Source organism: Lipotes vexillifer, unplaced genomic scaffold (genome assembly GCF_000442215.2).
Source record: "Lipotes vexillifer unplaced genomic scaffold, Lipotes_vexillifer_v1.1 scaffold330, whole genome shotgun sequence".
NCBI lineage: Eukaryota > Metazoa > Chordata > Mammalia > Artiodactyla > Lipotidae > Lipotes > Lipotes vexillifer.
In genome coordinates this window covers 647,459-661,818 of record NW_006775627.1, presented here as the reverse complement: position 1 = coordinate 661,818, position 14,360 = coordinate 647,459, and the positions used below count along the sequence as shown (strand labels likewise).

At 32.6% G+C, this 14,360-nt stretch overlaps 1 protein-coding gene across 5 annotated transcripts in view; it reads right to left on the bottom strand.

Moving 5' to 3' along the window:
- LOC103086512 (sodium channel protein type 1 subunit alpha) overlaps positions 1-14,360 on the bottom strand; it is a 90,351-nt gene that overhangs the window by 12,928 nt on the left and 63,063 nt on the right. For all 5 annotated transcript variants that reach the window (XM_007450050.1, XM_007450053.1, XM_007450052.1 and 2 more), the window contains exons 19-21: positions 13,481-13,654; positions 9,575-9,697; positions 2,434-2,715 (exon numbers count right to left, since the gene is read on the bottom strand). In XM_007450050.1, coding sequence (XP_007450112.1) covers positions 2,434-2,715; positions 9,575-9,697; positions 13,481-13,654 — 579 coding nt within the window. The remainder of the gene's footprint in view (positions 1-2,433; positions 2,716-9,574; positions 9,698-13,480; positions 13,655-14,360) is intronic.

Sequence of the window (14,360 nt, the reverse complement as noted above, 5' to 3'; positions counted from 1 at the left end):
TTATTATTTTTTTAACATTTTTATTGGAGTATAATTGCTTTACAATGGTGTGTTAGTTTCTGCTTTATAACAAAGTGAACCAGTTATACATATACATATGTTCCCATATCTCTTCCCTCTTGCGTCTCCCTCCCTCCCAATCATGCAATATAAAGGGCTATCAAGATTTGCCGGAATACTTTTAGAAAGCTTTACAAATGCCAACACATTTGGCAATGTTTGTAGCAGCAAAACAACTACAACTTAGACCTGACGATCATCCACTAAAATCTATCTACAAGGTGACAGAGCAACTGAAAGTTTATGATTTCTCTTGATTTTAACACTCTATGGATCATACAGGTATACAAAAAGTCAGTTGCAAATAACCTTTTAAGAATTTTAAAGCATAACATCTAGAAATAATCCTATATTCCACTTTCTTCTCTGTAATTTTTAAAAATAATACTCCTTTTTTTTCTTTTTCTGTTTGTTTGTTTTGTTTTGTTTTGGGGGGTCTTTTTTGGCCATGCCACATGGCATGTGGGATATTAGTTCCCCAACCAGGGATTGAACCCTCGCCACCTGCGTTGGAAGCGTGGAGTCTTAACCACTGGACCACCAGGGGGTCTCTCTTCTCTGTAATTTTTGATGAGAGTAGTTAATTTGGGTAAGAAAAGTGAAAAATAGTACACTTGGTATTCCAAGTGTAATAACTTACAGTAATTTGTTACTTGCCCTAGGACATGAATTTTGAGCCCTAAGGGCCTAAGAGGATTATTCCTTAGTGAGCAAGTCTAGCAAAAAGCTTTCAGCGTCTGTATCTCAACACATCTTTGTTTTTATAACGCTAACACTTGTGAAGTGGTAGATGTCATGGGAAGAAAGCCAAGTAAGGGTGCTTGTGATGGCAGTGAAGAGAAAGTAAAGTTTCTTAGCTAGAAAATAGAACTTATTTGTCTATCAAAGAGGGAAATGTTGAATGTGTCAATGGCTGAGGTCAATGATAGAACAAGTTCATCACACACTAGGCACAGGAACAGAAAAAAGTGATTCAAGGAACCATTTCAATGAATTGCTAATCAACAGAGAGATGGTTCTGTACAAAGCCAAGTATAAATCAGTACTTCAGTAGCAGAATTTATTTAATGGCTTCATATAGGATCTTTACCCCTTGTTTAGCATTTTAAGGGACTGCTTGAAATTTTCAATTTTTCTTTCTGAATTTTATGGAGGAAGTGATATAAATTAGTGATATTTACAAGTGTGGTTATTAGTTAAGCGTTAGGATAAGGGCCCAAGGAAATATCATCATGTGTCTACGCTAATATTTAAAGAAATCATACTTGCCAGATTATAAAAATCTCTATTTTAATTGCATAAGCATTCAGAGTAAGTCAGAAACATCTACAAGAGAAATAAGAATTTCTAACAAGAAGGTGGAAAGAACTTGTAAAAGAATCACAGTACTGACACCTCTGAAAGAGATGCAGGAGGATTTTGACCAGTCCAGGTTTGTTTGCTTGCTTAATCTCCTGGCTGAACAACTGAAAACACAACCCTGGTGAAACAAAATAGATTTCTTCCCTAAAGACTGCAGAACCACAGGAAAGAACTTACGCTGTTTTTTTTTTTTTTTAAGATGAGTTTTCAGTGGCCAAAATAGAACAGTATTTTTACAATGTTTTTCAAATGACCTAGACTGTTTTTACCCACTGCTCTCTTGTGATGCAGCTGCAGTCAGAAGCAGCATCAAATGAAAATGTTTAAGAGGCCACCATCTTTTACATTTTTATAAATTGTGAACTATGTTTCAGTCTTAAAGACCCAGTAGTGAAAACATCAATATTTAGAGAAAAAAAAAAAGACTTAAGTAATTGTACTGAAGGACATTTGGGGTGAGACAACAGCTGCTTGTGTTTGATTTCTGTGTCTGAGTGTTACCTGGTATTATTTCATTTCGCTATGAGGATCTAAACCTAAAACCTCAATATCATTCCCCAATCTTCAATCCAAATGATACAACTCAGTAGCAGTTAATTTAATTCCCACCAATTTGTTACATTCCAATCAGGTGTGTTAAGGGTGTATGTTTGGGGAGAGGGGGTGATCCATCAGTGAAACACGCTTTCCAATTGCAATAGGAAAAATAATAGCAAATTTATTGATTTATTAATCAACTTGTTCACATGGGAAGAGAGAGTAATATGAGAAGAAAAAAAGACCTTTGGAAAGAACTGAAATACCTGGCCACTATCAACTATGTCTGCACTGTTTAAATATACTGACATTTCCACCCATCTGGGATCATGAACTTGTACTAATAAATCAAAATTAGAAAAAAGGAAATATGTTATAAACTTTCTTCTTAGTAACTAAATAATAGCTGTATGTCATTACTTTGTTATTATTCCAAATAATAAACACAGTTTAGAGAAAAGAGTGTTCACTTACAACTTGAAGCAAAGAGAGATACCCAAATCCTACATTATCAAAGTTTACTTTCACATTTTTCCATCGGGCAGTCTCATTTCTTTCTATTAGTATTAGGCAATCAGAATGATTATTCACTTCGCTGATGTCAAACATGTCACCAGTTGTGGTGTTAACACAGTGGTAGAATTTGCCAGCAAACAAATTTACGCCCATGATGCTGAAAATTAGCCAGAATATAAGACAAACCAGAAGCACATTCATGATGGATGGAATTGCTCCTAAAAGGGCATTCACAACCACCTAATACACAAATGGAAAAAAAGAAAAGTCAGAATTCTTGTTGGTTAAAAGAAAAGACATTCCCCTAGTAATCTTTAGTCATTCTTTTTTTTTTTTTACTATCAAGATTATTCTAAGATATTTAAAAGCAAAGTAAAAATGTCTTAAAATGAAATACATTCTTTCATAAGCAATACATTTAGGGAAATGAATGTAGATAATATATCAAAGATAAAAAAGTTTTTAAAAAGAGAGGAGAAAGTACTGAAAAGTTAAAGGGAAAACAAAATCAGAGGAATTTGCTGTCAGATGAAGTCAGAAAATTTTTTATTAGAAAAAGTAAGAATTCCTAACAGAGAAAATTAACTCATTAAAAAAGGCAGTATATTAAAGAATGAAACTAAAATGTTGGGACAAGAGTTGATTTGATTGATATATTTTACTAAACTAAAAATTCAGATGTATAAATATAAAAAATTATTAAATACCTAATATAATTTTGTCCTTAATTATTCATGCATTGCTACGACTAATAATAATTTTTGCATAAGAAGCAAGACAATTTAGCATTATGTATTTCATTAGATCATCACATCGTTTATTTCAAGCTCCAGTCATATCAGTTGTTTCATTTACTGAGTTTAATTTGATAAACTTATTTGAAATGAAACATAGTAGAAATCAGTTTCTTAGGAAAATAAGAAAAGGAGGGATGCCATTTTGGGGATGATAGCTCCTAAATCTGATGTGATTATATCAAGTTCTGTGCTAAATAATTAGCTACTTTTTTTTTTTTAATGGAAGCATTTTTGCCCCTCTTATCTTTATTCCTGGACCACAAATTAAAACTCTGAGTTTTTATACTTAGCAACACTGTAGGGAGGACTGTCCTTGCTTCCTTCTCTACAGTTCCCATTGGAGATGCATATGAGTAGCTAAGAGAGAGATAAAGACAGGCCCTAAAATGCTCCTAAGTGGCAGATGATGCTTCAGACTTGAACATTCATAGCTAAGTTGAATTCTACCTGTGTACCTCTATGATTCTTGTCAACCTGAAAGTGGGTCAAAGGAAATAATAAAGCCATTAATGACAAAGAGGGGAATGAGAATGAAAAAATGAAGTCAGTTGAATTATCTAGGCAGATCCAGATGATGTGAGCTATGCAGCCAACCAAGCTGACACATGGCACCTCACCTTTATCTCATGTGGCCGTCTGCATTAATACAACTGAATGAATAAGTCTTTATTTTATACTTTACTTTAAATGTGTGGATACACTTAGATTTCTTTGGATTCAAGATATGAAAGCTGAAATCAAGTTATTATTTATTTCCCTCCTTTTCCAAACATTTTGCCTACCATCCAGATTAAAAAGCTTCTTGTACTGTGTATACACAAAGCACATGTTAAAATGCATATTTTTTGGGTTTTTTTTTTAACCTACAACACCCAATTTAGCCCATGAGCAGAACACTGGCTACCTACAACTATTTCTTGAATTCTTTTCACATCAATCTGTAGGTCTCACACTTTTTTCTTCCAAACCTTTCTCACCTCTATCACTTCTCCATTTTCATGATCACCACCCTAGTTCTGACATCTGTTAGTACATACTCGTACCATTTTCAGAGTCTACCAGTTTCCTCCTTCCTTTAATTCATATAAGATGAATTAATCTCCAACTCTCATTTAAAATTATTTAATGGCTTCCCACTGATTATCAAACATCTTCCTTACCTTGATGTTCAAATCACTTCTCAATCTGCATTTCTAGTTTTAACTTCCCTAGCCACCTAGCCTTCATGCCAATCCAACTAATGTAATTACCACGTGCTAATAACATTACCAGAGAATTGAGATGCCCTTTCCTTTGAAATTCCGTGTCCACTACCTCCCCTTCTGAAACACTCTCTCTTCTCACAAGCTGTAGTTCAAGCAGCACTTCTGTCATGGAGCCTCACTTCACCTCTCAGTTTAGCCTCCAAAAGAGAGATGAGTGTTTCCTCTTTTGAATTCAAAAATCAGAATTCCAGCACTGGACAGGACTATAGAGATACTTTACTACTGCATTCTCATTTGGCAAATGAGAAAAATGAGCTAAGCTAGGTTAAGTTCAGAATGTAGACTAGAAATGGCATCTAGTTCTTCTACTCGACCTCACTAATTTTCCTTAGAGTCACTCGTACTCATCCGGTATCCAGATTGCTCTGTGTTAGAGTTAATGAATGGCATTCCCGTAATCTTGACAGATGGCAGGCTTTTTTTTTTTTAATTTAAGATGAAAAAATATATTTGTGAATTCTCCAAGCCTTTGAGTGCCTTGAATACAGGAATATAGCAGGTGCTTTGAATACAGGACTACAAAAATGGTGATTGAATGAATGAATGAAGTAAAGGCTAGCTTAGCATTTATTGATCAAAACATAATTTTTAAATGCTATTTCTGGATATGGGATGAGAATAAAGACCTGAACACAAAATAATTTGGGGTTAGCTAATAAGTCTGAGGGGTTTCTTTTGAAACTGGGGATTGGATTTGCACTAAAATTAACTCTATGTAATTCATGATATAAGCAGCAGTGCCTTTCAAGATACATTTACAACGGTTGGCATACATTTGGCCCAGAGAAAACGTTTATTTTTATGAAGATAAAAGGATTTACTATACAAAGGTCCATTCATATTTAAAATCTCATTAAATTAGGCAATGAAGGATGAGAGAAAGGATTGTCTTTTCCCAAGAGCCCCAAGCCCTTCCTTGGTTCAGCACAGAGCCAGGGGTATTAACTCCTTTCTGGCTCTAGGGAACTGCAGTAATTGGTTCCCAGGTGGTGAAGGCACTAGACAGAACTGGACTAAACAAGTTGGAAAGAACAAATTGAGGTTTCAGGCTGCATAAAAGTAGGTTCTAAGAAAGGAACTAACTTAATGAATAAATACTAGAGGTTGCTTCTCACAAATGCTTTGCAAAACGTCATCAAAATAGAATTTCTGTATTCTAGCACACAACTCACTCTTACAGAAACTCTTTCTGTCTCTGGTTCATTAACTGCTTTTTACGTAAATCAACATGAAATGAGGGATTGACAATTAAATATGCAAATTAATGTTGGGAATTTTGATACACGCAGAAATGTCCTCTTGTCTGAATGAATTGTCTTTGAACTTCAAATCAATACTACTCATGGATTGCAATGTTTCTTTAATCAAAATACTGAAAAAATATGTGAATAAAAATCAAAAGTAGGCAAAGTAGAAATCACACATTTTAAAGTATGAAGAAGAGTAATAGAATCTTTTTAAAATCTAATGTCTGCGTTTGTGTTGTGGGATTTAATTATGGTAATTATTTTTGAAAGATATGAAACATTAATTATCCAAACAAAAATTCCAACTTTTTCTCTCCCTCAAAAATAAAAACTGTCCTCCTTGCACATTATCCCCAAACTTTAAGAATAAACAAAATGTAGATTCATTTCTATTTATGTTTTCACTATGATATTTTCTAAGATACTAAAAGGTTAGTTGGGAGTGACGCAGTCTATGAAGTAAGTTTATGTATTAAATTCTATCTTAATACACATAATAAGATGTTTTATTTCTAGGTGGGTGTTCTAGTCTGTATAATTCAAATAAGTGGGTCCCTTCATATTTACTTTATTTAAAACACAAATCACATGTGCTTACTCAACTCTATCTTAATATATTTTTGCTTTGTTATATTTGAAAAATAACCCCTATAAACTTACACTTAATAAAGCATGAGAATGATCACACAATCAATACCAGTTTTATGAAACCTGGAATACTGCACCCTAGCATCTGCTCACACACGTCAACAGGCAAGGAAGCCACTGCCGGTATCTTGATGTCAATTTTCAGTCCCCGGACCAAAGTAGAAAATAGCAAGTGTTCTTTTAAATGCCTCAAACAGCATCATCATCTTGATAAGTTAAAAACTTCACGCAACCATTCTAAACCAGGGTCCCCCACCCTCACCAATCAGATAATCTCCCCATAAATGGATAGCTCAGTATACACACATCTAAATCATATTGAGTGAAACTTAATAAAGATATCAGCAGTTGAGGTTCAAATCCACAGAGCGTAAATTCACAAAAGGTATTTTTCTCAAAAGAAAATTTAAGACAATTGAAAATAGGGGATTCGAATGTAAATACTGTATTTTCCTTACTGTGGTGTGATAGTACCCTTCCCAAGCCCTCCCTCATCCCACTAACACAAAGTCACAGTGAAAGGATGAAAGGAAGCAAAAGGGGTAATACAGTACCCATAATAAAGGGCTGAGGGGCGGAACCAGCGCTCCACCCCATCCAAGTTGGAGCAAGATTATCCTATATAAAATAGAAATATATAGTTTGTTATTAGTTAGAAATCTGATATGACAGAACATTTGGTGTTACTTTTTATATATGATGCTCTCTGTCTGTTTACCTATCAATCAAGGCTTGAGTTCTTTTGAAAAAGAAGGTATTTAAGATTTCCTAGACAAGGAAATTAAAAATACAAAATTTATTTTACTTAAGTTATCCATGACATCAATTCACTCAGTTCAATTTTACAAGTTGAAAATTTGGACTGGAAATTTGAAATACAATAAATGTTTCAAAGCTGTCAGCCAGAAATGTGCATAGAACATGCAAAACATAAAGGGCAGAGTGATGATAATTTATTTCTTACTTTCTAACTTCTTACCAAGCACTGTACAACATGCTTTATTTGGTAATGTTGCACTAAAGCACATGCTTTGAAGAAGTGACAAAACAAAAATAAAATGGGCCTGATTTACACTTTCACATAGCTATTGTGATTTTATGCTGCTAGGGAAAAGAATAAAATGAGAGTTTCTGAATATATTCAAAGCTACCTTCCCAATTATAATCATCATTATTATTTCCATCCTCACCATCATCCATGATTATATTGTTTACAAAGTCAAAAATTCCAAATACCAGAAACAAAGAAACAAAAATAGAATCAATAATCAGGTTTGTCTCTACAATGCCAAATACATGTTGAAATCATCAGCCACTTTAGGGTTGTATATATGCTGTCATTAAGAGGCAAGGACCATATTCATAAATCTGACAATTTAAATGATTAGTTCATCTCCTATCAGCATCTATAAGGATTTTGTTTTTAAAACTCCAAGTTTCAAAAATTAGCCTCTCCTTATAATATAAAAAGCATTATTGATCAAAATTATAGATAAGGTTATCTCTGTAAAAATTAAAGGCCCACAGGGTCAATACTGTTATGGAAATAAGGTGTTAAATATGAAAATATCTGGCCATTTGACTCATGGATTTAATAAACTTCCAAAAGGTCAAATTTGAAATAATTACAACAGCTCCAAATGTTTAGCATTGTTCAGATTTCAGAAAACTTTTCGAATGTATACTTTGATTCAGCAGAATCAATCAAATGTTTTCAAAAAAAATCAAAAAATGTTTAAGTAGAATGTATAAAAATGATATTTTTCTCCAGAACTGAAACTACCAGTCTAAAACAAAAGTGACATTTTAATTGGAAAATAAACTTAATTTTCACATATCCTGAAGAGAATTTCCAATAACATTTTAGTAAGCTTTGAGGATCTCTGTGAGAAATAAAATAAGACCGTATTATATTGTGTTAAATTGTTTCTAGGAGGAAACATTTTTTATATATGTTAGGCAAATTGCAGAAGTCTTCAATTGAAGATTTCATAAGATAGTCTTATGTTCTTAAAAGGTGACATTTATAATAAATTTTATTTTAGAAGAACACATAAGGCTATCAACAAACTAGAAAATGCAAATGCAAGTCTACAATACAGCTTTGTTTCTATAAACATAACGAAATCTCAGGCAGCAAAAGAGCAATGTTTTTTCTGTTGGAATCACACTTAGTTCAGCAGCTTTGTTTTAGTAAAAGGAAATTTGATTAAAACAAAGAAACTAAATTTTTATGTTATACATCTTATAGATTAATGCTTCATATTTTTAAAAAGGCATGGAAAATAACAAGTCAATAATGACAAATTTTTTAACCTGTTATGAATCATAGGGAATGCTGTAATATTTCCTTAAAAGGAGTAATATAAAATTTTCTGTGACTCATATAAATGATATTTAAGTTATGGTTAATTTGTGAATCATCTATGGTAATGAGTCAAAATTATATTTTCTATTCATTATGTTATAAAAGTTTAAATTCATTTTCATGAAAAATTGTGTAGATTTATATATAATCTTTAAGGTGATACTGCTATTTATATAAATTAAGAAGATTAATGCAGTTATAAATTGAAGCTATATTAACATAACAAAAATTTTTTAAAATTCAGTTAATATTTAATATCTACCCTTGAATACATTCAAATAATGCAAACTTTGGCATTGTACAGACACAATTTTGACAATTACAAATTTTTTTCCTTTATGCTTATATTTAGGCACATGTATGATTCATATTGTTTATGAATAATAAAACTCATTAAGTACAGCTTAGACCACCACAAATGAGAAGCACATGATGTAGAATTCACTTTAGTTGATTATTATCATCATCATTACACATAGTACTTTAATAGTGCATCTGTTTTTTTGTGTACAGGTTTGTAAGGAAACTCCCAAAATGGATTAGGAAATAAAGTCATTTTAATGAGCACGGCAGATAAATGATATTATATCATTTCAAGGGAGGCCTAAGTTCTCTTGCATATCACCTAGAAGTAAATATGCAACAGATAAAAGGAAAAAATAGCAATTTGCAAGGATTTGCCATTCCTTTTGCATGCATGAGTTTTCCTTTTTTAAAATTTACTTTAATAATTTTGGCTCTATACAATACTTCAGGTTCTTTCATTTTCCTTACCCTCATCCCTTCAAAACGTGATAAGGCTCTTAGAGGTCTCAGAGCTCTTAGTGTCCTGAGAGATTTGATGGCGCCAAGTTCTGAGTAACCCAAGGCATTTGCTGTTAAACTGACCAATGAAACCTGCACACACACAAAAGTAAATAAATAGAATCATTGTCATTCAATTTGTAGTTACTATGTAATACAATAATTACAATTAAAAAAATTTATTTTATTGAAGTATAGTTATTTACAACATTGTGGTAATTACAATTTTTGTTTATAATTCCTCAGAAGATGAATGGCTACATATTTTCAGTAAACTTTTAAAATTTTAAGAAAATATTTTTAGTTGCATGCAAAGAAAGTAGCTTTCATGATGTTAATTAAAAACTAGTTGAATAAAAAAATTAAATGTCATGTGATTTAGTAATTACTCAGTTAGTTAGAAAAACTAAGTAAAAATTGATTTTAAAAAGGAAGAAGTCCAGGTATAGGAAAATGTCATTGATTATTCTTCCTTTATTTTATTAAGTTGCTGCTGAATTTAGGGCTTTGCCAATGGCTAGTAATAAAATACAAAAACTGCTACTGTACCAGAAAAAGCAAGAAATATCTATCCTGTGTTGGTATTTTCAACTAATTATAATTGATACCCACAGAAATTAATGCGCTGTCATATTAATTTTGAGGTTGATTTTTTGAAGATGAATTTTTGTTGTCTTGCTAATACTTTGTGTTTTCACTTATCTAAAGTTTATTCCTATGTAAATAATGTAACTTAAAAGTAATTCCATCATGAAACTTACTCAAAATTTTTATACTAATCTAGAGCTTCTGCCATGGTACTTGGCCCAAAATCGCCAGTCAATAAATGTTTACTAAATAAAGAAATAAATAAACTAACTTCATTTGCATGAAATATGCAACTAAAACTAAGAAATAAAAATTTTAGATGTGTAATTCTCTAAATAAAGACCAAAACTCTGTATCCAGAGTTAGAATTTCTTTGGTTTGAGAATAGCTGGTATTGGATAGTTCCAAATACACTGGATACTATTTTTGCAAAATTTTCTATGTTTAAGTGTATTAAGTTGGCTTATGTTTAATATGCTTTTTAGTTTACTTGAGATGTACTATAATTCCTTTTGTCTTTTTTTAGAGTGTTATGCTGATCCTTATGAAATAATTAAAATAGAACTGTTAAAAATAAAAGTATTATTATTGCAAAACTATAAAATTCCCTTCAGAATTATTTTCCTAAAATATTTCGGAAATGGCTATTAAAAACCAACTCGTAATAATAAATAAAATCATCATTCTTCCACTAAAAAATTCAGACATGGAATAAGCATAATAGAGAAAAGCAAAGCTCAGGAATTTTCAAAAGGATTAAATTATATTTAGATTTAAAGCCTAGTGTGAAAAATTATGAGCAGCTGAAATATGATATAACTTCTAATGCTTGAAATCTCAAATATTAGAAACTTTTTCTCTTTGTGACATGCTGAAGCAATTATTCTTTTGAGGTTTCTTTCTTTTTTTTATTGAGGTATATTTGATTTACAATATTATATTAGTTTTAGCTGTACAACATAGTAGTTCAAAATTTTTATAGATTATACTCCATTTAAAGTTATTATAAATATTGGCTATATTCCCTGTGCTGTATAATACACCCCTGTAGCTTATTTATTTCATACATAGTAGTTTGTACCTTTTAATCCCCTACCTCTATTGTGCCCCTCCCCCATTCCCTCTCCCCACTGATAACCACTAGTTTGTTCTCTATATCTGTGAGTCTGTTTCTGTTTTGTTATATTGACTAGTTTGCTTTACTCTTAGATTCCACGTATAAGTGATAACGTACAGTATTTGTCTTTTCCTGTCTGACTTATTTCAGGTCCATCTGTGTTGTTGCATATGGGAAAATTTCTCTTCTATGGCTGAGTAGCATTCTATTGTGTATATATGTATATGTATATATATATGTGTGTGTGTGTGTGTGTGTGTATATATATATACACACACACACACATATCTATCATATCTTCTTTACCCATTCATCTGTTTTTTTTTTTTTTTTACAGAAGCTGTTGCGGGTAGGAGTTTATTAATTAATTTTTTTTTTTTTTTTTGCTGTGTTGCATCTTCGTTTCTGTGCGAGGGCTTTCTCTAGTTGTGGCAAGCGGGGGCCACTCTTCATCGCGGTGCGCGGGCCTCTTACTATCGCGGCCTCTCTTGTTGCGGAGCACAACCTCCAGACGCGCAGGCTCAGTAGTTGTGGCTCACCGGCGTAGTTGTTCCGCGGCATGTGGGATCCTCCCAGACCAGGGCTCGAACCTGTGTCCCCTGCATTAGCAGGCAGATTCTCAACCACTGTGCCACCAGGGAAGCCCCCATTCATCTGTTGATGGACACTTAGGTTGCTTCCATATCTTTATATTATTATAAATAATACTGCGGTGAACATTGGGGTGCATGTACCTTTTCAAATTAGTGTTTTCATTTTCTCCAGATATATACCCAGGAGCGGAATTTCTGGATCATATGATAATTCTATTTTTAGCTTTTTTAGAAACCTCCATACTGTTTTCCATAGTGGCTGCACCAATTTATATTCCCACCAACAGTGTACAAGGGTTCCCTTTTCTCTACATCCTCGCCAATATTTGTTATTTGTGGTCTTTTTGAATATAGCCATTCTGAAAGGTGTGAGGTGATACCTCATTGTGGTTTTGATTTGCATTTCCCTGATGATTAGCAATGTTGAGCATCTTATCATGTGCCTATTGGCCATCTGCATTTTCTCCTTGGAAAAATTTCTATTCAGTTCTGCCCATTTTTAATTTAGCTGCTTGTTTGGTTTGATGCTGAGTTGTACAAGCTGTTTGTATATGTTGGATATGAACCCCTTATCACTCTTTTGAGGCTTTTTTCAATTCACTCATTTCATAGTAACACTGTTAAGCTTTTCAAATAGCTCTGGGTTTGCCTTTTTTCAGAATTAAAGAGATATAATATATATGCATGACCCTTAGTTCTAGAAATACTTTCCATAAGAAATCTGCATAGTCCTGCTGGATTATCATCTTTGGGTAATAAAACTGTTGCCTATGAAGTTTGTAATATTTCGAACACACTTTTCTAAAACTGAAATTATGCCAAACTTATAACATATAACATGATGTTTACCTTTAACAAATCTCAAAGGCAGCCACTTGTTTTGGGTAGATGAAATATTAATTATTAGGTTTACAAACTCTGTGAAGGGCTGCTGGTACATTACGGGCTTGCTGCAAATCTATAGTTACACTGGGGAAACTCCCCATCACAGGATGAAGCAGAGTTTTTCACTACACCCCGTACATCTTACTTCCTATAATGGAGTTATAATCTATATAATCTACTCTTTAAACATATCCTTTAAAAACTTTGAGAAGATGAAAAAGAATTTTTAAAAATTGACATTAGCTTCCACCATCATCACTGTTTATTGAATGTCTTTAACTCTGTATGCACTAATATCATCATTTTACAGAGTCAAAAGCCAAGTAAGTTACTCAGTGGCACACAACCAATCAGTGGTGGGGCTGGGATTCAAGCTCCATTCTGTCTGATTCACAACGTAAGTAATTTAAACAACATACCCTATTTCACCACTCTCCCTACAAAGTTCTGATATGTTTTTTCCCAGCTTTTTATTCTAGATAACCACCACAAATCCAATCCCCCCATGCTAAATCAGTATTAAATTAGCTTATTTCTTACAAAAACTACACTATTATTCAGTGAATTAGTTTAGTGTCTACTAAGTAGCATATCCTGTCAGCATAACAGTGATCAAAGAGTCACTATTTTAGAGTTAGTTTATAAATAAAACAAATTACCTTGAATGGAAGATAAAGATAGGAGGATACTTACATCAACAATTAAGAAGTCTAGCCAACACCAGGCATTGGTGAAATATGTCTGATAGCCATATGCCACCCATTTTAGAAGCATTTCCAGAATGAAAATGTAAGTGAAAACCTTATCAGCATATTCCAACATTGTCTTGATCGTCTTTCGCTGATCAATATATATATCCTCAAATGCCTATAAAGAAAAGTTATGCATTTTAGCTTTCTGAAACTATTATACTATTACAACTATTATAAGCTATTTTTTCTGACCGCATATAAATATCTTTTCCTGATTTTATATATATGACACTTCATTGGAATAGGAGGGTAGAGGAAGAGTAGCTATCGCTGTCTTTTCTTTACCTCAAAGATCTTTTAATGAATCAGGAGAAAAGTTATGCTCTCTATTGATATAACTGGAAGGAAGAAGTAAAAGCATAACTCTAATGAATTAATTTGACTTGTTCAGGAAATAGTTCTTGATGTCACATCTTGATGCTGCTACCCTAACTTGAAGTTATTTATTCCTTTTGTTTCATATCTTTTGCTTCCTCCTGTTGGCTTTTTTAATTTTTATTTTTTGCCATAGAAAGGAGGCTGAAGAAATAAAAAGTGAAGGCTATATTTTTCATAAAGCAGAAATTGTAATTGATCATCACATTGCCTAATTTTACTATACAGTTGAGTTCATTTGTTCCCTTTGTCCCCTTCATTTTGTTGATAGTTTATATTTCTCAGCAAAGATATGGTGTGACAAGGATGGTAAGATGAAATTACTTCTCATTTAGACTCTAATATGTATTCTTCTTCTAATATGAACCTCACTTGATATTTTATATCTAAGTATATATTCATTTAAATGGTGAAAAACTATTTCTTGTCTAAAGTGGCATGTAGAT